A 23087-nucleotide genomic window follows, 5' to 3' on the forward strand; every position below is an offset into this window, starting at 1 on the left:
CCTGCCAATTCAGAGAAGCTCTTAAGCCGTTAACTCTACACAAACTTGGCTGTTCTAGGCTGCTTGTAGCTGGGATCAGTCTTACTGCTCATCTCGGTAGATGGCTAGCTAAAGCTATTTGGACACGGTATGATTGCATCAGACAAATTGTCCCAAAGCCACAAGATACTTAACTGGCCTGCATATTTGATACCAGTTAATAAGGATTTCTTTTAAAAAGCACTGTCACTAAACATTACAYGTTGTTTAATATCATTAGASTGTTCTCCTAATAAAATGGGASTTTGAGTCTGGTCCTATCTGTTAAGTTCAAAAGTCACTGGAAAACTATCGGTTGAATTCATGCTGATGAGGAGTCCACCAAGGCATTTACTCCCTGCTAGTATCCTGAAAACAGGAAAGTGATGCTGCTCCGTGGTGTGCATGTTGCAGCCATCTGTTACAGGGTATCGGAGACTCCCTTGAAAGCCTGAAGGTATCAGACAGTGCAAATTAAACCTGAATTCTTACTGTTGGTCCCGGAAGTACTTGTTGGGGGGCTACACTGAGACTACAAATCATATTTTTCTCCATATGAGTACAATGCTGAGCATTGCAGGAAGCTTTACAAGTGCCAGACTAAAATAGTAATCATTCCTGTGGTTTCTTCAGCTAGCTAACAGGGCAGCATGTTTGGGAGAGCAGCTGGGAGATGCCTTTGGACCAGGCTGGGTGATTGACAGGCTTTGGTTTCAAAGGTAGAGGRATTTTTAATAAAACTCATGCGAGCAGTCAGGCTCTGGTGTCTTGGCCTGTTAAGGCAATGCTGAAACTAAAAGCTCTTYTGGTGGGTTTCAGCTTACCTGGACCGAATCCTTCCATAGGGATCTCTCAGGAGGCTGGAGGTGAGTCTCATGGAGGCCAGGCTTCAACTCAGGAGGGGCATGGAGGAGCTAAGTGACTGGGCTGGTGGCCTTGATCTGCACAAGCTGCTGCAGCAGAGAAGAGGTGGGTTGTGGCAACGGGTGGCCAGGAGGGCCCAAACAGGGGRTGGTGGGATGCAGAAAGGGTGGTGGGAGCCAGGCAGGGAAAAAGATCTCAGCAGCAGCGTTTTGGATGGCTACTACTGTATCCTGCAGCTGTTCATTAGAAATTCTGTTTATGCCACAGGGAGTTTTAGAGTCTCTGAAGCTGACACAGTTTTAATAGACAAAGACATTTTGAGTGCAGCACATCTGCTGAGGGATGCTGAGGAACAGCCTCCATGCTGCAGGGCCATTGGCTGAAGGATTTTGTCGTGCTTTTTTTTTATTTTAAGACCTCCTTTCTTGTAGCTGAAAAACTAATTTTTGAGGTCAAAAGAAGTGCTGTGTTTGCTCATTAAGTTTGCAGCCATTAAACAAGCCTGCCATGCTGTCCCTAATGTCCATGGGATGCTAGCCTCGAGAGACTGCAGAATCACCTTCTGTTTTGCCAGATCCCAAAGCAAGGTTTCCCTTGCAGAGGTACAAAGCAGTAGTTAGATGAGAAATACACTGCACAGCGCTAGGGAACAGAAAAAGYGCAAATGTGGGATCACACTTACGCTTCCTGGAGCATGATGGGGCTGCTGGTACCTGCTGAGCCCCAGACGTGAGCTGAACTAGTGATAAAATAATGTAATAAAAATGGTGAGTGAGAGAAATTGTGCGTATTAAAATTTTATTAAACTTAYGAATTTTGCTATTAAAATTCTTCTTTCTGTTAAGTTTCAGATGTTAGGAAACCTAATCAGTGGCCAGCCTGTTAGGGCATCTTGCCCGAGCAGCAGCCGTGAACCTGTGGGAAAGGAGAAGCCCCGTGGGAAACTGAGCATGGGCCTCATGCTAATCTAATGCTCAATCTAATCAATGCTCAATCTAACCAGCTTAACTTTTATAACCTGTGGCCTGCCGTAATCTTGTTTGATGATTGAGTCTRGTTTGTGCAGGTGAAAAGTTAATTCCTTCCTTTCTTGGGCCCAGWTTGTCTTATTTCTCTTTCCCGACACCTCTCTCGCACCATTCTGCTTAATGAAGGCTTAAGTTAGTCTTTCATAACTGGTCCACAGAAGTCTGTTGTTAGTACATCTCCTGCCCAGTGTTTTCTTTATGTCTTTCTRTGTATCCTTTACGATAGGAGCGGTCTCTCTGCTGAGTGCACAGAGGAGTTGGGGCCTCCTCCATGCTCCTGAATGCCTACATGTGCCTGCAGAGCCTAGAGGACCAGTATTACCTGGAGGTGGCCACCTCTCCCAGGGAGCATTTTTGGCACTCTGGGGTCTCTGACCTGTTACTGGCATTTCGGGGTGCCACTGCCCAATGTTGTCCACAGCTGGCTACTCCTGAGTCTGTCTCTGATCCTGCCTTTTGCAGCGACCAGGTGTTGTTGGTCTTCTCCAGCCACAAAACTTGACCTGTTACTCGATTTGTCATTTTTGTTTCTTAGCAATATCTGTCAAGGGAAGCACAGGGCACCGGTGACAAAACAGTGCAGAGAGCTCGTCGAATTATTTAGTATTTCAAAACCCAACTATGACTTCATTTTGTAGAAATTTAATTATCTTGCATTCTGCTGGTGCTTATCTTCTGTTGTACGCTTCTCTGCCAGTTAATAACTTTCTGTTAAGCACACCCACAAGCTTCAGGCACCATGTTTCATTCTATCATTCATTTAACTGACGTATTGGGCCACTTCCAAGTCTCCACCTTGTGACCTGTATAGTATAAGTATCTTCTTGCCCAGATTTTCACTAGTCCTCTGGACCACAGACATCCTGTCCGTTAGACTGGCTTCTCACAGCTGGAGTCACCTGCCAAGTTCCTCTTTACTTTGAGTGACTACAGTAATTAAATTTCATTTATTTACTTAGGCCATTTTGGCATTGCTTTAGCTGGCAGAGATTTTTACAGAAAGGTCTGTCCCAGTGATGTTSCTTGTTTTCGGATGGGGAGTTTATCTGGCAGAGCAGTGCTTTTGTAGCAAGGGAGCTACAGGCTGTATAGCTCTYTGCAGCACATGGGTACGTTGCGTAGGAGGGAGACAGTAGATGCACTTCATGGTGCTCCCTAAATGTCATAAAGCTGGACTGTGCCGTGGGGAGCTTACAGGTTAAACAGAAGGGAAGGAGAACGGCAATGCGTGCCCATTCAGCATGACTTCGTTACCGCTGACCCCATAGTAGAGGGGRGTATTCAGGAAAGGCATAATGTGGCACAGTGGCACGTTGATGCGTAAAAGGAGCTCTTGAGGGCTCCAGAAAAGAAGCAGGAGGAGAATGCTGTGTGATACCATACCGAAGGATGAATGCAACTGCAGCTRTTTGTGAGGTAGGCGAGGAGCAAGCAAGGCAATTGCGAAGTTTTCTCAAGAGGCTAAAAAGGACAGAGTACCGTAGATTTATTTTTGTCCCATTGCTGACTTGAAGCTTGACCATCCTTATATCCAACAACCTGAAAGCCTCTTCTGAGGAGATGACTGGCTCGGTGAATGATGGGAGAGCAGTGGATGTTGTTTGCCTTTACTTTGCTATAGCTTTTGACAGTCTCCCACAGCATCCTCACGGACAAGCTGGTGAAGCATGGGCTGAAAGATGGCTGAACAGCCAGGCTCAGGGTTGTAATCAGTGGAACGAAGTCCAGCTGGAGACTAGTCACTAGTGGTATCCCCCAGGGATTGATACTGGGGCCGGTACTGTTTAATATCTTCATTAATGTCTTAGATGGAGAGACAGAGAGGTCCTTCAACAAGTTTGCTGATGATACRAAACTGGAAAGAGTGGCTGATAGACCAGAGGGCTGTGCTGTCATGCAGAGGGACCTCAACAGGCAGGAGAGATGGGCAGAGAGGAACCTCATGAAGTTCAATAATGGGAAGGGCAAAGTCCTGCCCCTGWGGAGGAATAATCCCATGCAYCCRTAGAGGCTGGGAGCCGACTTGTTGGAGGGCAGCTTGGCAGAGAAGGACTGGGGAACCTGAGGGATACCAAGCTGACCATGAGCCGCAAGTATGCCCTGATGGCAAAGCCAGCTGCTGGTGGGTTGCATTGGGCAGAGCGTTGCCTGCAGGTCAAGTGAGGTGATTCTCCTCCTCTGCTCAGGGCTTGGGGCAAAATCTACTCTAATGTACATGGTCCRAAGTCCATCCATGCAGAAGTGCTACCAGTCTAACCATGTTCATGCACACGGAGTGGGTTTAGCACAGTTTTATGGTCAAAGGGGGGACAGCTTTTAAACAAGCCCAGCAGAGGCACAGTTATTGGGCAATATCTTTCTCCTTAGACTGCTGCAAGCAGTGAAGATGCCAGGTTCGTTACACCACAGCATTGCATGCCTGTGAGCGCAGCAGAAATTCATTTAATGTTCCTCGCCTACTTGGGACTGTGCGACTCAAGAGCATGGTAATGAGAAAGGGGCTTTTACTCGTAGGTCCTTATTTGACTCTAGTCCAAATAAATCGAGTCCTGACATAATTCTGTTGGCGTATTTGAATTTCCAGCCCGCTTTGTAATGAACTGTGTCGGATAAGGATCCGCCTGCTCTATAAATATGGGTGATTACGATGCGTCAGGAAACGCAGTGATTTGGYGTGATCGATTGGGCTGTCTGGGTTGGAGCTGCCTCCACTTAGGTGGTGATGAAGCGTTCTCCAAAAAGCGCAGAAGGCTGTTAGCTTGCTAAAGAGGCTRCAGGGCGCTCCCCACTGCTCGGATCAAAGGCATTGCCGAGCGGAGGAGAAAGCCTGCTGTTGAAYGCACACGTAACTGGGAGGACAAGGAGAGGGGAAAGAGGTTGGACGAAGAAGGGGTTATGTTTGGAGATGGTTAAGAATCACAGAATGGTTGGGGTTTGCAGGGACCTCTGGAGAGCACCAAGTCCAACCTCTTTGCTCAAGCTTGGTCACCTAAAGTGTGTTGCCCAGGACCCTGTGCAGACAGCTTTTGAATAGCTGCAAGGATGGAGACTCCACAGCCTCTCTGGGTGACTTTGTCAGATGCTCTGTCACCACCACAGCAAAGAAGTTTTTCCTTGTTAGACCCAGTGTGTTGCCTGCGCAGTGCTGGCAAATTCAGAAGAATGAACTTTTCAACATYGCTGGAGCAAAGAAATTGTAAATTTGAGCTTAATTATGACCTGAAGCATCTGTTAGAGAGCGGRAGCCTGAATCCTGGCATATGGTTGCCCACTGCCAGGCAACTATGCTGATGGGTGTTTTAGGGAGGTGAGCAAGGTTTGTATTTTTGCCTGGGGGAAAATAATGTGCCTGAGCTGTCTAGGGCTGAAAACCACAAATACGGAGTGCTTGAGCTGYGTCTTGACGTCCGCATTTGGAAAGGCAGCCCTCTCCTCCCGCCTGGGGTTGACCTCTGCGTGCTTCCCTCGAACAGCTCCAAGTGCCTGGCTCCTCGCTGCGGTTTTACCTCCAGACACTTCTTGCTCATTAGTTACCGCGAGGTGAAAGCGAAGTGAGCCCTGCCCTCCTCCCGCGCCTGTTTTATCCCTTTTAGCTGCGAGCGAAGGATCAGCTGTAACCTACTCTTGGAGCTTGTGCCGCTGCATGCTGCTGAGCAAAACGCCTGCTTCCTGGGGGTATTTTCCACATACCCAAAGATGTTTTAACACTTTCCTAAATGGGCATGCGGCGGGCGATGCGTTGGCTCTTGTGTACTCGTGTGCATTTACCAGGTGCTCTCACCAGCTCTGCCCTGTGATTCCTTGCTCTGAGATTTGGTGTGTGGTTAACTTTGTGTCCAGGGTGTTTGGCCATTTGATATTAGAGAATATAAAAGGATTCWCCTGTAAGCTGGGTATTTCTTTGCGCAGAGAAGCGTTTCTACTTTTTTTTTTCAGCCTTGGAAAAATAAATAAAACAATATGGTTGGTTTTATTACCAGAAAAAAAGAACCACTAAGTAGTTAATGTAAGAACTAAAAGCTCTGTATGTAAAGTAGATTTTTTGCATTGTGCAAAAAGCAGGAAGGTARCATTGGAACTGGGGAAGGAAACCCCGGGAAAAAGGCTGGGAAGGCTGGGAAGAGGGACAATTTTGCAGTAAATCCCAAGCTGGCGCAAGTTCTCAGGTGACCTTGGCAAGTTTTCTGTGTCTCCGTTACCTCCTTGCTAAAACGTAGACGCGGTTTTACCATCTAATGATTTCAGCAGAGTAAATGAACGTTCATGAATCTCTTGATGAACCTCGACTGAGGAGCACAACAACTGCTGTGGCTGTGTTTCAGGGAAGGCAAAGCAGAGAGGGGCCTGGAAACACGTGGTGGGGAGATGTCCATGGCTTTTGGCTGCCGTGACGTCAAGCGTGTCCCTGGGAGCACTACTGTCCCCGTGCCACTGCTTCATGCAGGAAGCAGTGAATACTGTTGAAAAGCTGTAAATYAGTCTGTCCGTTCTTYGCTTGTCCACCTTGAAGCAGCTGCRGTTCCCCTTTGCTTTGCAGGCAGGGAACTAAGGCATGAGGGATGAGCAATGTCCCCTGGGTAGTGGAGAGAGAAAATGCTGGAGCTGGCGGTGCAGCTGGGACAACCTGACCTTGGCTCCTGCTACTACTGCTGAACTGTTGCCATCTGAGAGCGTATGTCCAGACTCGCAYAGTAGTTCAGGTTGGAAGGGATCTCTGAGCGCTCTGAACCTGGGCATCGTTCRACTGAGGTTTGAATATCTCTGCTTCCCCTCTTGTGTGGGTTAGCTTTGGCCAAAGCGGGTAGTGGTTTGAGCAGCAGTGTGATGGCACTTCCCACATCCATGTGCTTTTTCATTTTGCCTATGCTGGAGCCCTGGAGGGCTGGTGGCTCAGCTATGGACAGGTTTGGGTTTGCAGGTGGTGAGCAGGAGAAACCAGCACTCTCAACCCTTCCTGTCCTCTCTGTCCCCTCCCAGCCCAGTCCTCTAATGATGTCCCCCAGTTCTCTCGCCCTGTTTCTTCTTTACTCCCTCGCATGAAGTAACTTGACCTTTCATCCTTAAGGCAGCAGAAGTCCGTTTTACCTACACCTCAGGAAGGCTTGATTCAGCGCTACCATCTCTTTTAGGTATTGATATTCCTGTTTAGCTGTCGTAGATGCTCGACAGAATCGTAGCAGATCTGCTTCACGGGGGTCTTGCTGGTTGGGTTTAGCTGGCTGCTGACGCTCTTCTCCTCCTGGCTTTTGTTGTCCTGTATCTCTAGAAGTGGGAATTGCTTCTGTGAAGGGTCCAATGCTGAACTTGCTTACTGGGGCTCTACCACCTGCAGCGAAGAATTAGTGCTGATTGTAAGGAGCCTTTCAGCAGCTGCAGCAGACTAATCCACTTGTTCTGTGCCAAGATAGTCTGCAGGTCCTGGCACCGAGCAGCCCAGAGGTGGAAAGCTCATGTTGAGGGCTGCCCTCCTTCAAGGGCGGCAGTGGCTACAGCACTGACTGCACTTTGCCACCGAGAACAYGGGGCGGAAAGGCTCTCTCCAAGGCCTTGGCTTTGAGTCCCACTTCCAAACCATCCCAAACACCTCTCTGATCGCAGGGTCTGTCCTGTTATCACAACTCAAATTGATGGAGTCTCTGCAGAGGAGAGGAAGTCAGAACAGCTCTTGGAAGTTTCTGTGTCTTCTGTTCAAATGGGATTTGTCTCTCTAACACTTTCTCCTGTCCAGATGAGCTGCAGGGCTTCTTTTTTTGGCATGCAAGAGCTCTGTTGCTGCAAAGGGCATATGGAGGCCTGGTGGAGCGGCTCAGCCGCAGCRTCCAGGAGTCTTGGCTACCCTGTCCTTGCAGATGATAGCTTGGATTCTCTTCTGGGAATGATCTCAGAGGTGGAAAAGCAAAATGTCAGGTTTGGCTTTCATGGAGCTCCAGGCATCATAAATCTCTCCTGGTTTGGATGAAAGCTTTTCAAAGAAGGGGATGCGGTTTATCCCCTGAGTTTACAGATTGCGAAACCTTTTACCTGTTGTAGAGGCGCTGATCTTAGCCTGGGAGAATTTCTAGGTACCTGCAGGCTCTTGAGAGGGTGCAAATCTGCAGCAATGATCCCACTGGCTGTAGCACGCACACAAAGCATTTCAGAGTGAATTTTCCATTTGCTTCTTTTAAAGATCTGCTTTCACCCATACCTTAAAGCACACACCTAATAGATTTATTCTCCCTATTCAACTACAAAGAGAAAATCCTCCAAGTGCTCCCATTCTCACAGTGATCAGAGATTTGGGGTGTAATCCTTTTCTTTTGAGAGCATTAGGAATGAGAAAGTTACCATTGCTGAAGGGCTGTTCTGTGTTCATTTCTTTTCTGTTTCACTTAAAAACACCGTTCCTTACTGGCACCAAGGAAGGGAGGGGGTAAAATACTGTGTTTTATTTAGCCCAAACATAAAGATTTACCCTTTCTTCTACTTCTTCTTCTTCCTTTTTTTTAAGATGATTTTTATGTGATTTTATTTTTAGTGCTGGTGAAAAAGAGACTTGGAAACAGGAACCGTCTATGCAAGACGGGACAGATAAAGCAAAGGAGCCACTAACACACTTCCTGACAGCCTTCGCTGTTCATCAGGAGGGAGAGCCTGCATGACAGAGGTGGGTATGTTGGGTCATCCCCCCTGTGACAGCCAGCGGAGTGGAAAATTAGAGGGTTTTGTGGTGACAATGTTGTGACAGTAACACTGCGAACGTATTGAGAGATTGGCAAGGTAGCAGGGGGAGGACAGCTTAGAGGGACTGTGGTGACAACGCTTGCAGACCTGTGGTGGCAACGGCCTCCTGAGCACCTATGCATCAGACCAGCCTGGCTCTTTCARCTTCAAATGCAAAACAGGGGAGAACCTCAGTTATGCCCATAACGCACCTGGCACGGGGAGCACTCACTGCAGAGGTGGGGAAAGCTGGGAAAATATCCCTGGATTTGAACTCTGATGTGGCACTGTGCCTGAACAGCAATTTAGTCTCACAGCCCTGTACCGTGGGAGGGAAACTGCGCTCCACAAGCCTGCCCTGCCAAGGAAGTCAGTCAGATTGACATTTGGGAAGAGATGCTGGTAATTATTAACCTTCTGATTTCCCCGGAGCTTCTCTTGCCTCTCTTTTGGTGTGTATTTAGGTCCTGCAGGCAGCGGCGTTATGTTGCAATGTCAACGAGAGTTTCTCTGCGTGGCGCTCTGTTGGTTCAAAGGACTAGGTAGCACTTGGGAGTGAGACAAATGGGTTGACCGGACAACCCAGCAATTAATACAGCCATCCTCCTCCCAGATTTATTTTTGGAACTATGGAGAGCGGCAGCCTTTTACCCCAGGGCTGCTTATTGCTCTTAGATACTACACTAGTAAAACTGGGCTGCTTTGTGCACTGGTGCCTGCTGAACCCTTGTGTTCCGGTAACCCAGAGGCATGATGCAAGGCTGCCGTTATCACCGAGGCTCCCCGTGCCCGACTGACAGCCTCACACCCGGGAGCTGAGGATTTGCAGTCATCACCCGTCTCTCGCAACCTGGGCGCGCGGGAGCTGGTGTGGAGAAAATCCCATTAAAACGTCCAGCCGGGAGAGCCGCAGCCTCTCCCATCTGCCGAGATCTGAGAAAGCTGATTTAGCCTTTTCCTGACTTTTTAGCCCTTTTATCCTCCCTGCTTTCTGAGATTGAAGCCAGTGCCGTTTGCCAGGCAGTGTTACAAATTTACAAGGTGCCTTAGTTTTTGGTGTTTGTACTGCTGTGCGGCTCCCTGGTTGTGGGCCAGACTGGGGCAGGATTCCCATTTGATCATGSGGCATTAATTTACCAACAACAAACAGCCCTGTAACAAAATAGGCCTAGGAATTGGCTGCATTATCAGTCCACTTGTTATTTCCCCTTTAATTATATTTTTCTTGGTTAAAATTAAATCTTCTGTTTATTTTCTGACACACACGTGTATACCCTGCTGAAAATTGTTCCCGACTTCTCGCTGCCCATTTAAAGTGAATTCCTGTTTTGCTTTGGCCAGTTGTCTCTGGTTTATCTGCGATTCGCTCCCTTGCCTTCTTTCTGCTAATTCTCCATGAGCAGATGAGAGGAGCGTTAAATTGATTTAGTGAAAAGATGACTGTCACCGGTATGGATGACTTCCTAATTAAAAATTAAAGAGGAAATTGCCATCAGGTCACGCTTCTCCTGCGGCTGTACAAGAGCTGACCGTAAGCCCAGCTGAGCGGATATCCCAGAAACTTATGTACCTCGAAGGAGGTTGGTAAAAGGGAGGGAGACAGTTCTGGTGGCCAGCATGTCCATCTGGCCTAGGTTCAAATCTCTAGTCTACTGGCATAGACCAAAGAGTCAAAGCTACATTTGCCGTGTCCTTGGTTTTTATGCCCGTGCCACTGGCTGGCTGTTAACTTAGTGCAGCAACAGGGTTTTCCAAGTGAAAAGAGCATATTGAAGCAAGCTGAGGCTGCCTGTGTGCTGCTGTACCACGCAGGTACTAACTCCAGKATCCTGATTTAGATGAGCACCCTTCTTTCAGTTTTGGCCAGAAAAACCATCTTGCACACAAGCAGCCTGCTGAGGTATCTGTAACTACCCCGAGCRTGTGCCCTTGCAACTTTTTATTGCAACAAATCAAGATTTTCCAGCTGGAAATGAAAGCAAAACACTTCATTTAAAAATTCCTCATCAGCTCTAGTCACTGGACCGGAACAAGAGCGATTGCACTCAGGCACACGACAGAAATTCGCAGCTCCGCTGTGTCACGGGTCTCAACGCGCCGTGGAAAGGCGGGTAGAGAAAGCAGGTGTACGTTCCCGTCGCCGTTCCGAGCCGGGGGAGCCGGAGGCATGCACGTGCTAAGCAGCTTGTCCAAAGCTTCACGGTGAGGCAGCAGTAGGAAACCAGATCCAGGGGCTGCGGTTTTGAAGTCAAGCCGCTGAAGCATGTAGCACTGATGAGAAGCAGAAGTGCCCAAAGAAAGCTGTGCGGCCGTGTCTAATTAATCCCTTTGCTTTCTCAGGTTTACTGATACTAACCCAGGAGGTGTTAGACGTGTACAAACATTGCTCTTCAGTAAAAACGACAGTTGCTTTAAAAAATAAACTAGCAGCCTTAGGTTGCTAAGGGGTGATTTTTTATTTATTTGTTTTTTTTGCTTTGGCTGAATATATGATTTTTCTCTTGTAGGAATGGCAGAGCATCAGCAGTGCAGCAGTGATGCAGGAGACTGACGTTGGCACGAGTCTCTCCTGGCTCATTTTCCACCATGGCTCTTGCCTCTGCATATTCATCGGATGGTAATGCGGGATGCCGAGAGCAGCGGTAGAGTTTGGCTTGATCCCACTGTGTTTCTCCTGTGCTGGCTGAGACTTTGTATCACCATGACAACGCTGTGACACTTCTCGCAACGGCTCCCCGCAGATCAAGGGTGGGCTGGGGGTGGTGAGAAGTTCCACGATTGATGCGAACTGGATCAAAAGTTGCAGTGGCAACGCAAAGACTGTCGCAAAGCCGTCGTCAGGACAAGAAGATGAAATTTCCATTCTATTGGCTTCTTGATAAGCAGGCACAATAACATTTCATTCAAGAGACTTGCTATAAGAACTCTTTTGGTTATGGCTACTGATCCGACGTGATCGGGCGCGCACCGACTTTTGAACTCATGACTGGATATACGATGTTGCGGAATGGGGGAGTGGGGAACGGAGGCCAGCCGTGGGTGTTGAGATGGTCCAGTCGGATCCGGCTCACCTGGCTTAGTTTCACCCTCTTTATTATCCTCGTCTTCTTTCCCCTCATTGCCCACTACTACTTAACCACCATTGACGATGCGGATGATGCTGGCAAGCGCATCTTTGGCCCTCGGACCGGCAACGAGCTGTGTGAGGTGAAGCATGTGCAAGACCTGTGCCGCATCCGTGAGTCGGTCAGCGAGGAGCTGCTCCAGCTGGAGGCCAAGCGGCAGGAGCTCAACAGTGAGATTGCCAAGCTGAACTTGAAGATCGAGGCCTGCAAAAAGAGCATTGAAAATGCCAAGCAGGACCTGCTGCAGCTGAAGAATGTCATCAGCCAGACGGAGCATTCCTACAAAGAACTGATGGCCCAGAACCAGCCAAAGCTCTCCTTGCCCATCCGGCTCCTGCCAGACAAAGACGATGCAACCTTTCCTTTGCCAAAATCCAACCGGAACTGCAGGCTACACAACTGCTTTGACTACTCGCGATGCCCGTTGACGTCTGGCTTTCCAGTCTATGTCTACAACAGCGATGATTACCCTTTTGGTAGTTCCTTAGACCCTTTAATTAAACAAGCCTTTGAGGCGACTGTCAGAACTAATGTTTATGTTACTGAAAATGCAAATATTGCTTGTGTGTATATAATTTTAGTAGGGGAAATGCAAGAGCCCGTAATGCCAAAACCTACTGAACTAGAGCAACAGTTGCACTCTTTGCCATATTGGAGGACTGATGGACATAACCATCTCATCATCAATTTATCAAGAAAATCGGAAACTCAGAATTTTATTTACAACATCAGCACAGGGCGCGCCATGATTGCTCAGTCCACCTTTTACGATGTRCAGTATCGACCAGGGTTTGATATTGTGGTATCGCCTCTGGTCCATGCTATGTCGGAACCCAACTTCCTAGAAATCCCACCCCAGGTGCCAGTCAAGCGTAAATATTTGTTCAGTTTCCAGGGAGAGAAGATAGAGTCTCTCAGATCAAGCTTGCAAGAAGTTCGCTCCTTTGAAGAGGAAATAGAAGGCAATGCCCCAGCTGACTATGACGATCGGATCATTACCACCTTGAAGGCTGTTCAGGACAGCAAATTGGACTTTGTTTTGGTGGAGTTCACATGTAAGAACCAGCCTAAGGCAAGTCTGCCCACTGAGTGGGCTCTGTGTGGAGAAAGGGATGACAGACTAGAGCTACTGAAGCTATCTACTTTTGCACTGATAATCACCCCAGGGGACACCCATCTAGTGATTTCGGCCGGGTGTGCCATGAGACTGTTTGAGGCTCTGGAAGTTGGAGCCATCCCAGTGGTTCTTGGAGAGCAAGTTCAGCTACCCTACAATGATGTGATCCGGTGGAACGAGGCAGCCTTAATCATACCAAAGCCACGTATCACAGAAGTGCACTTTCTTCTGAGAAGCATTTCTGACAACGATCTCCTTGCCATGAGGAGGCAAGGCCGCTTCTTGTGGGAGACCTACTTCTCCACCTCTGACAACGTGTTCAGCACAGTCTTAGCTATCATAAGGACTCGAATCCAAATCCCAGCTGCTCCTATCCGAGAAGAAACTGCTGTGGAGATTCCACACCGGTCTGGCAAAGCTGCTGGTACGGACCCCAATATGGCAGACAATGGTGACCTGGACTTAGGGCCTGTGGAAACAGAACCACCCTATGCATCTCCCAAATATCTCCGCAACTTCACCCTCACTGCAATGGACATCTACAGGAATTGGAATTCAGCCCCTGGGCCTTTCCACCTCTTCCCCTATACTCCCTTTGATCCCGTTTTACCATCAGAAGCAAAATTTTTAGGGTCTGGGACTGGATTCCGACCAATTGGTGGAGGAGCCGGTGGTTCTGGGAAGGAGTTCCAGGCTGCTTTGGGTGGCAATGTCCCCCGGGAACAGTTCACAGTGGTGATGTTAACTTACGAGCGGGAGGAAGTGCTGATGAACTCCCTGGAGAGGCTCAATGGTCTCCCCTACTTAAATAAAGTGGTGGTAGTGTGGAACTCTCCCAAACTTCCCTCTGAAGATCTCTTATGGCCAGACATTGGTGTCCCAATCATGGTAAGAAGGACCTGGATATTACCGCCTGACTTCCGCCGGGGGAGGTTTGGGTGTTAAAGTTGGTCGTAATTGTTCTGCAGCTTTTCGGCTTGGCTTAGACATCTAGCACAGCATTCATCCCACGTGACTGTCGATGTCTATAGCTGATCTAGACTCTTTATCAGTGGGGAGAAAAGGAGAGATTAAAGGTGTGACTCATSCGACCCATTTTAGATGTTTACAGGAAAATGCCATCAATTATGCTCTGAAAACACACGCTTCTCTCCACCGACTTTAAAGGAAGGCCAGTGAGTAGCTCAGAGGCAGACACGATCGCTCCATGTGTGTGAGCTTAGGTGAGATGAATTGCTGTCATGACAAAAATCTTATTGTGGCCTTGGGGTTAGGAAATGCAGGAGCTATTGAGGAGAGCCTAAATTGTAAAAATATGAGATCTTTACAGGTGCYGCGTGTTTAGCACCCTTGAAAAAATAATTATATATTTGGAGCTCAACATGAATCTGGGGGCTWAAAGCTAGCGACTCTTCTGCATTGAAAATCTTCGCTTAGGCTCCTTGTTCCGCGTCACGCTGTGAGGATGGTTGGCACCTTATAAATACCTAAGTGGTGGCTGTTTCTGCACTTTAGCTGATGAATCTTTTATAAAAACAAAAGAGGGACGCGCCGAAGCCGTGCTGTGCCTGGAGAAAGCAGGAGAGAGAGCAGATGCTGCTTTTAAGGAGCTAATTCTCCCATCCTGGCAGGTCCTTTTCTTCCACTACGTTATTTTTCTTTCTTTCTTTCTTTTTCTATCTCAAGACTTCTGTCATCTCAGCATAACTTTCTGCCCTGGGTGTTGCTGACGATCAGTATTAAATACAAATCGCCAAGCGCACTCGTAAAGAGAGTGCAGGCATGATGCCGCTAACAAAAAGCAACACAGTGGTGCTTGAATCCAGGCATGTTTAGAGGACAAATGAAAGGATAATGCTTTACAAATTAGAAGAAAAATAAAAGAGGAAGATGGTATTTAAGTAGGCAAACTGTGTGTTGTTTATGGGACAGGATGCTACAAAGCTTAATAGCAGTGTGAGCTTTGTGCTTCGTGCAAAGAGATTCATTGATTTAATATTTCCTTTTATTATTATTGTGATGAATAAATCCTTCTGCTCACATTTAAAACCACTTATGGTCCAGAGACAATGAGGAGAGAAAATTGCTTGGATAATTGCAAAATAATCTTTCATATTAGTCCTGTTGAATGTTTGAATTCTGTTAAATCTTCACATTGTGTCTGCTAAACCCTCCCACCCCTGTGCACCCCTTCAGAGCCGAAGAGCGGGGATTGCTCTCTTTGGAGCTGCTAATGGGCGTTATTTGCGAAAGAAAAATATGTTTCTGTTGATGGACATCAATGCCTTTTTTCTTTACTTTGTTCCTGTTTTGTGCATCAATTATGTCGGAGGCCAACTTGCTTTTCGGGGGCTTGGACGCACGCGTCTGAGTTGCCGCTGAGCAGCGTGCTTGGGTTAGCCTGCGTCAGATGTATTGGTCTGGTAGTAGTTTCTTCCAGTTTTTCTAAATCTCAATACTTAGTTTTCAAGCTGTGCTGGTTGGTCGTGTTGTGTGGTCTTACGAATCGGATTATACAGTTTCTTTTCCCCGATGGGGTGTAAGTTAATCAAGAGCAAGGCTTGAAGCTGTGTTGAGTCTTTGAGTCTCTCCTGGATGATGAGATAAACGGGGTGGGCTGTGGGACGTATTTTATTTTTAAATCTTTTTCTTAGCTCTGTATTTCTTGCCTATGGCATCATCACTAGAAAAATCAGTAAGATTGCTTCATTTTGCATGAGTCTGTGGTGAAATATGCTGGCTCTGTACTGAGCTTAAGTGACTAGGGACGGCAYCGTTTAACGTAAAGTTGTGTGGTTGCGCTCTAATTAAATGCGCCTTTGTGCTGGAGCCGCCGCGGGACCTGCTGTGAAAATTGCTCCTTTCTCACCTCACGGAGTGTCACGGGGGAAGAGATGGCTCTAAGCGAGAACCCTTATTTGTGTTATAAAACCTGCTTCTGCAAGCGTTTGTATCAATAGCACGTAATTAGTAGACCTTTCCCCAAAAGCAGAACTTAGAGAGCGTGGCCGTGCTGGGGCCGGCAGTGACACCTCAAACGTTGGTTAACTTCCAGATGCTTCTCCGCAGCGTTTATGCGGTGTCAACATCACACTGTTTCTACCACTAGCCATTTGGTTATCCGTCAGACCTCTGCGGCAGCTGGCAAAAATCCCCAATATACCGCAATGAATTAAAAACTGCTCAAACCACCGATCCCTCCTTTGACCACCAGCGATTCAGCTCCGTTTTCGCAGCACTCGCTGCAGACAGCCTTGCTGCAGTTGCTGGAGTACCAGGCATGACGATGCTTGCGCCGCACACATGAGAGCTCCTGCCCTTTCCCTGCTCAAGGGAAGGAGTTTTGGATTGGATCTCCATTCTGAACAGGTGGGAAGATGCGCTAGTGTTGGAGTGAGATGGGGAAACTTGGCTGCGGTGCCCGGGCACCCATCTGCACACACGTTCATCTTGGAGAGGTTTCYGGCGGTGGAATAAAGTAGGAGTCGTTAAGGAGCAGATCTGGCTCGATCTTTGGCAAGAGGCTTCCAACAACCCCTTTCAGCATCATCATGTTCAGGAGCTCTAAATAATGTAGAAGTGATGACAGGAGAACTTCCTTGTCTGCTTTACAGTTCCCTGACAGCGTTTTCAGGCACATGAATACAAGTTAAGGCAAACCAATGAAAACGCCCAGTAAGCTACTCACCCAGCCCATGCAAATGGTAATAAAATGCACCCAAGTAGATGCAGATCCTGCTGAGCTTTTCCATGTGCTCAGGTGCTGATGTGCTGTTGGTTGCTGATCGCTGTAGAGCATTTACATGTGTTTCCTCTGCAAACTTGGAGCGTCGCAGTAAGCACAGCCTTAATGCTTGATAAAACCTGCACGTGGTTTTAGCAGCTCTTCAAGTCCTCCTGAGCTGGTTCCCTGGCCATCTTCTGCACAGCCATGAGCAGGACATAGGTTGGGGCAAGGGAGACTCTTCCTGTTTCTGATCTGCTTTTAGTTCCATAAAAACTGAAAGTGTCAGGTTTGGAGAGCCAGACTTTCCTCAAGACAGTTTGTTTTAATGTATTTAATGGGGATTTCAGAAGGCTACCAGAGTTACATATGCCCTCTGTTCAGCAGCTAAGGCACAAGGAGATTAAGCTCTGGAGCAGCTTGCACTCCAACAGCCATGGCTCCTCTAATGCAGCAATTAAATTATCCATTTCCCTTTCAGAAACTTCCTTAAAGCCCCCCAGGAGCCTGGTCCATGCCAGGAAAGCAGACTGTGTGCTCGACAGCTTCCCTTACCTCCTCGGCACCTGCTTTCTCTGCCCTGCATTTCCTAGCTTGTGAGTCCTGCCCTGGAGATGGGAGCAGACCAGGAAAGGGAAGACTGTGCTCAGGAGGGCCGTAAATTGGGTTATAATCTCAATACAGACAATTCTCTGCTCCTTGCCTGCATGCTCTTCCTTCTGACTCCAGCATCTTCTGTCCGCTTCTGTCTTTCTTAAACGGCACACGCGGTGATAACCTGGACAAAGATGCATTTTTAACTTTTCTTTTTTTCTGCCCTTAGAACAAAGCAAAACATCTCATTTGAAGTTAAGGTTTTGCTTTCTCCTCTYCCCAGGGGGTACGCAGTGTGTGCCATTAGGCCGTTCTGAGTGATTTAGCTGGGTTTGCTGCCAGTGCCAGCTCCTGTGGCTTTCAGGGGTGACTAATCCTTTCCTGCAGCTTCGTTACATAGTAAGTAGCTAGCTTTGATCTCTGCAGCCATTTCCAGTGGTGTAATGTCCTTTTCTGCTGGCTCGGTGGTGGGCTGAGAAAGCTTATTCAGTTTAGCCTCTTGTTCAGAAAGGAGCAATCTTTGGCCAGCCTTGCATCTGCAGACCTGTTTGCCTGGCTTGGCTCTTGAAATGCCACTTGTTGATCAAGAGAGGACTGTGGGGAAGTGGCTCCATGACTTTCCCTTCAGTTTGGACAGTGTCCCACTCCTGAAACGCCAACAGTCCTTAGGCTTGTGGGTCCTTTCCAACCAAAGTATATGAAGGATCTTTGGTATCTCCTCCATAAGGAGCTCCGTGGACTCCCAAGTGATGTTTCCGGTGAAGAGGAGGAACAGCTCTTGGCTGAAAAGCAATACTGAATCATACCTCCCCAACCTGCAACAGTGGTGTGTGGTGTGCCACCCCTGCCATGGGAGTTTTTGTGCTTGTCCTTCACCAACACACTTGGTTTTCTGATGAAAACAGAGCCAACCTATTCAACTTGTCCCATCCTGTTCAACTTCTACATCAAGGACCTGGATGAGGGGACAGAGTGCATCCTCAGCAAGTTTGCTGATGATCCCAAGCTGGGAGGAGTGGGTGACACACCTGAGGGCTGTGCTACCATTCAGAGAGACCTGGAGAGGCTGGAGAGCTGGGCAGAGAGGAACCTCCTGAGGTTCAACAAGGGCAAGTGCAGAGTCCTGCACCTAGGACCTAGGAAATAACCCCAGGCACCAGTACAAGCTGGGGGCTGACCTTCTGGAGAGCAGCTCTGCAGAGAAAGACCTGGGAGTGCTGGTGGATGACAAGTTGACCATGAGCCAGCAATGTGCCCTTGTGGCCAAGAAGGCCAATGGTGTCCCGGGGTGCATTGGGAAAGACTGTTGCCAGCAGGTCGAGGGAGGTGATCCTGCCCCTCTCCTCAGCCCGGGGGAGGCCTCGTCTCGAGTACTGTGTCCAGTTCTGGGCTCCCCAGCACAAGAGAGACATGGAGCTMCTGGAGAGAGTCCAGCGTAGGGCTACGAGGATGATCCGAGGGCTGGAGCACCTGCCCTGTGAGGAACGTCTGCGAGAGCTGGGCCTGTTCAGCCTGGGGAAGAGCAGACTGAGGGGGGATCTGATCAGTGTGTACGAGTACCTGAAGGGAGGGTGTCAAGGGGACGGGGACAAACTCTTTTCAGTTGCCCCGTGTGACAGGACAAGAGGCAATGGGCAGAAGTTGAAGCACAGGCAGTTCCGCCTGAGCGTGAGGGGGAATTTCTTCCCTGTGAGAGTGATGGAGCACTGGAGCAGGTTGCCCAGAGAGATTTGTGGAGTCTCCTTGTCTGGAGCTGTTCAAGGCCCACCTGGATGCAACCCTGTCTACCRTGCTGTAGGTGACCCTGCTTGAGCAGGGGGGGTTGGCCTAGATGATCTCCAGAGGTCCCTTCCAACCTTATTGATTCTATGATTCTATGAACCTTGCAACCTGACTTGGGCTGCCAGCAGCTTGCATGGTCACCAACAGCTCTGGCCAAATGGGAGCATCGCGTGTGATTCAGGGGAGAACAGGCTAGAGGGAAAATGGGAGAATAAAACTCTCTGTGCCAAACACAGCAGCCTTCCACTTGGTCCTTTTACTTCCTGGAARTTTTGCATATATGTCAGTTGTGCACCTGACTCAGGTAGGTACTTAAGCATGTCCCTAACTGCACCTTGGTGGGATTCCTCCTGCTTGGCTGGGACAACTCACATGCCAGAGTTCCTGGTGAACCAGAGCTTTCCACTGGGCATTTATCACCTTTGCCCTACCTCATGAATGTCATCGGTTTAATTTGAAATGTTGTTCTTGTATGGGAGAGAAATAGAAGTGTAGCAGGATGTGAATGAGAAGGAAGGTTTCATACGCCGACTGGTGGTACTTCTCTAACCAGAGGGTGTGACAGGAGCTTTGGGAGTGGACAGCCAAGCTTTTAGAGCTTTATTCCCATTCTTACAAGGAGCCCGCTGCAGGATGGCAGGCCCAGCTCCAGGTTTGCAAGTTAGAAAACGTCTCGCAGTTTTGCAAGGCAGGGTGGTTTTGCCCAAATTGTTCTCTTCTGCTGCTCGCTTGTACRTAGCACCACCTGCTGCCTGCTGGGCAAACGGTGCTGCTGCACAGCTAGGTCGCTTCCTCTCAGATCCCTCCGAGTTTGCTGTCTGGGTATGTATTTTTAGCATTGTGTAGACAATTTTGCTGGTTGGTTTACCCGAGATGCTGAAATCCAGATGCTTGTCACTGCAGGGCCTAGGCAAAGTGCAGCAATGTGTGAACGTACGCTGCTAACGAGCAGGCAGCGCCGACTTCCTAGGGCTTTGCGCGCTGAACGTTAACTCGGGCTCCCTTGCGATATTCTGCCGCTGTTGCCTAAAACCGCTGCTTAATTCTCTCACATGCCATATGCTGTTTTATAACATCTTTTTCTTAGACAAAACGTTCCTGTAGCTTCGCCTCTGCAAAATCTCTTGGCTTAGGAGGCAGCTAACAGGGCTGGTAGCCAGCAGGAAGGAGTTAACTTTGGGGCCCTGGAAACGCAGAGCAAGGGAGGGAAAGAAGCCTCGCTTCACGCCACGGCGCACGCAGTCAGAGGTTTTTATCGCACGCGACAACTTGAAAACGTCTAGACAAGGCGTGGGGGCTGGCTGCCTGTGTCGAAGCCTTTGGCACGTAAGAGCCGTGTGTGCGTTTTCAAAGCGCTCCCCACTGCTGAGCGCAGACTGTCGCGACAGCTCGAGGACAAAAGAGGCTTGGTGGGATTTGGCATCGGAGTCAGTGCAGCGGCAAATACCACATTGTTTTCCAGGGCTGCACGTCATGCCGTTTTTAGGGTTTGAGAGGTGGTGGGCATGTGCCTATTTAAATAGCAGGAAAATACTTCACGTCCTCAAATTATTCCATCCAGTGGAATAAATGCGAGTGGGGAACCTGAGCCTATRTATGCGTTTTCTCTGCTTATTTCCTTCTGTTTTCACCTCGTATTTGTGTTCTGTGATTTTATGTTACGGCAACTCTCATCAGCTCTTGTGGCACTGTATGCTGACATCCACTTTGCTGCGAGATACAACCTTCTTCTGGTGAAGTCCCAGAGCCAGGGTCACAGAATCACAGAATGGTTGAGGTTGGCAGGGACCTCTGGAGATCATCGTCTAACCCCTGGCTCATACACAGTCACCTAGARCACCTTGCCCAGGACTCTGTCCAGATGGYTTTTCTGCATCTCCGAGGATTGAGAKTCATGCAGTGAAGACAGTCTTGTCTCCCAGAATCACTGTGACTTGATGTGGTATCCCAAGAAATGAATGGAGCCTGAGATGCAGGAGGGAAGGGACAAACTGTTATCATCAAGGTCATGAATTTGGCTTTGGCCCTTTGGTATTAAATAGATAGGTACAAGAAAAAAATCTATATTGTTTCGGTTCCATGGAGCAGGAGGGACCTCATGGGGCACTGGAACATGAAGAAGGCAATTGTGAAGGACACAGGAAGGTTATAAGAGAAAGGTAACTCTTAGATGCAAGGTAAGAGGAAGAGATGAGGAGCAGGAGAGAGATTTTAATCACTCTGCTTGCTCTTACATGTCCGGTGTAGCTCACAGATGCCTCCCAGAGCTCTATGGGATCAATCAGCAAAGATGTTGGTTCAGTAAGCCGTCAAAGAAGATGGTTACTTATTTCCAAGTCAGTTCAGTAGTAGCCTGGCARTGGTGCAGCACGGCAGCCACAGGTGCATTCATCTCTTGGACACGCTGCTATCCCTTTTCCCCACGATATCTGCCTGTATCTCACTGAGGAGCCCATACCTGCTCTCCGCTCCTCTTTCTGATTAATGCCTTCTCTTCAGTTTTCTTGAAATCAAACTCTGTAGCTAGCGATAAAGCATGACAGATCTCCCTGCTGTGCTGCGAATACAGAGCATTCCCCCTTTTAATTTAAGCAGCAGTACCTGGCTCCTTGCTGTGATTTTGGAGGAGGAAGCTCATCTCATCCACAAATTGATGAGTGGAAAGGTGCTGGAGTAGCTGGATTCAGAACGACAGACTGCCTTCTGCTTTCCTGTTGTCTGGTGTCATGGGAATCGGTCCCGTTTTACCATGAGTACCCAAAAAGGACAAAATGTCTTTTTTCCCTGGTGAAAGCAAAGGGAGACGGTTTTAGGGAGCATGAGCAACTTCTGGRGAGAAAGCAGGAGTTGTAAGCCACTGCCATCCAGAGTTTAAAGCCTTGAGTTAAAGAAAATGTGAGAAATCAGGTGAGGAATACTTCACTCCTCCTAAAGCTGGGAAGACTGGCACAAAGAGCATAAGGAACTAGCCTAAGGCACATTACAAATAAGCAGGAGAGAAAATGAGCCACAGAGAACAGAAGACCATGCCTGGCCTCTAACACATGCTTTTGTACAGCTTGTAAGCTCTCAGAAATGCTGCAGGAGAAGCTATTTTCRCCTATCCCCAAATTTCCTAGCAGCAGAAATGCTGCAGGASAAGCTATTTTCACCTATTCCCAAATTTCCTAGCAGCAGAAAGACAGACACCTGGTGAAGCCACCCTTCTAAGGCTTCCAGATCATATTTTCAGATCAGAAGAGTTCAGCAAAGTCCTCAGCGCTTGTCTGTACGCAGCTCTTTGGAGTTTCGAGGTTCAGCTGGGAAATGTGAACATCTTTTGTTATGGACTGAATGATAAAARCATTTGGGGCAGGAGTGTAGAGTTTCCAACTTTGATAGGGACAGACTAATAGTCCCATTGGTGTCACAGGCTAGTGGGGCCCAAGCTGCTTGTTTTTAGCGTGGTGGAAACCTACCTCAGTCTCTAAAGTAATGGACAGCTCCATCTTTTGGTGTAGAAGAAGAGAGCTAATGGGGAACAAGAAGAACACTTTACTGGGAATGGAGCAGCTCCAGGCTAGATAATTCTCTGCAATAATGCTTGTTTTCCTCTTTCTTCTGAATGCAGGTGAGAAAGCATAGTGGTTTCAAAACACCAGTTAGGTTGTTTTTTTCAGAATTTTAAAAGGAAGGTTTATTGTTGTTCTTTGTTTTAATTGTGCCTAATTTATATGAACTTCCTCATTTATAACACACAGTAGTCTTTAATTCCCAGCTCCTACTGTGGGTTGTGGGAGGTGGTTATGGTAACGAGTATTCATCGCAACCACATATTTGCTAGTAATGTGTTAACAGCCTCTTGCTCGGAGCATTTGTTCCCCCTTGATTTTAATTTTCTGAGTTGAACAGCAAGAGAAGTTTAAATAGATCACCAGGTAGTAGAAGTCTCCAGGCAACCCAAGTTTTGAAGTACGTGGAATCGCCCACTGCAAAGCTGTGGGGTTGCGTGTTTGGTCTAAGTGCATTTCCCCTTTGCTCTGATACTTGAGCTGATGGAAATTACTTTTCTCCATGAGCTATACTCATCTCAGAGAAAAGCAGAAGATGAAATGCTGATTAAGGAATTGTGGTATGGATTTGGTAGTTCTTCT

At 48.0% G+C, this 23087-nt stretch overlaps 1 protein-coding gene across 8 annotated transcripts in view; it reads left to right on the forward strand.

Annotated features, from left to right (window-relative positions):
* Nucleotides 1-23087, forward strand: part of EXTL3 (exostosin like glycosyltransferase 3) — a 120744-nt gene that overhangs the window by 84173 nt on the left and 13484 nt on the right. For all 8 annotated transcript variants that reach the window (XM_085305644.1, XM_085305642.1, XM_085305641.1 and 5 more), the window contains 2 exons: nt 8428-8556; nt 11120-13742. In XM_085305644.1, coding sequence (XP_085161770.1) covers nt 11595-13742 — 2148 coding nt within the window. In that variant the 5' untranslated portion in view covers nt 8428-8556; nt 11120-11594. The remainder of the gene's footprint in view (nt 1-8427; nt 8557-11119; nt 13743-23087) is intronic.

The sequence above is a fragment of the Rhea americana genome, unplaced genomic scaffold (genome assembly GCF_003343005.1).
Source record: "Rhea americana isolate MKP2758 unplaced genomic scaffold, rheAme1 scaffold_225, whole genome shotgun sequence".
Lineage (NCBI taxonomy): Eukaryota > Metazoa > Chordata > Aves > Rheiformes > Rheidae > Rhea > Rhea americana.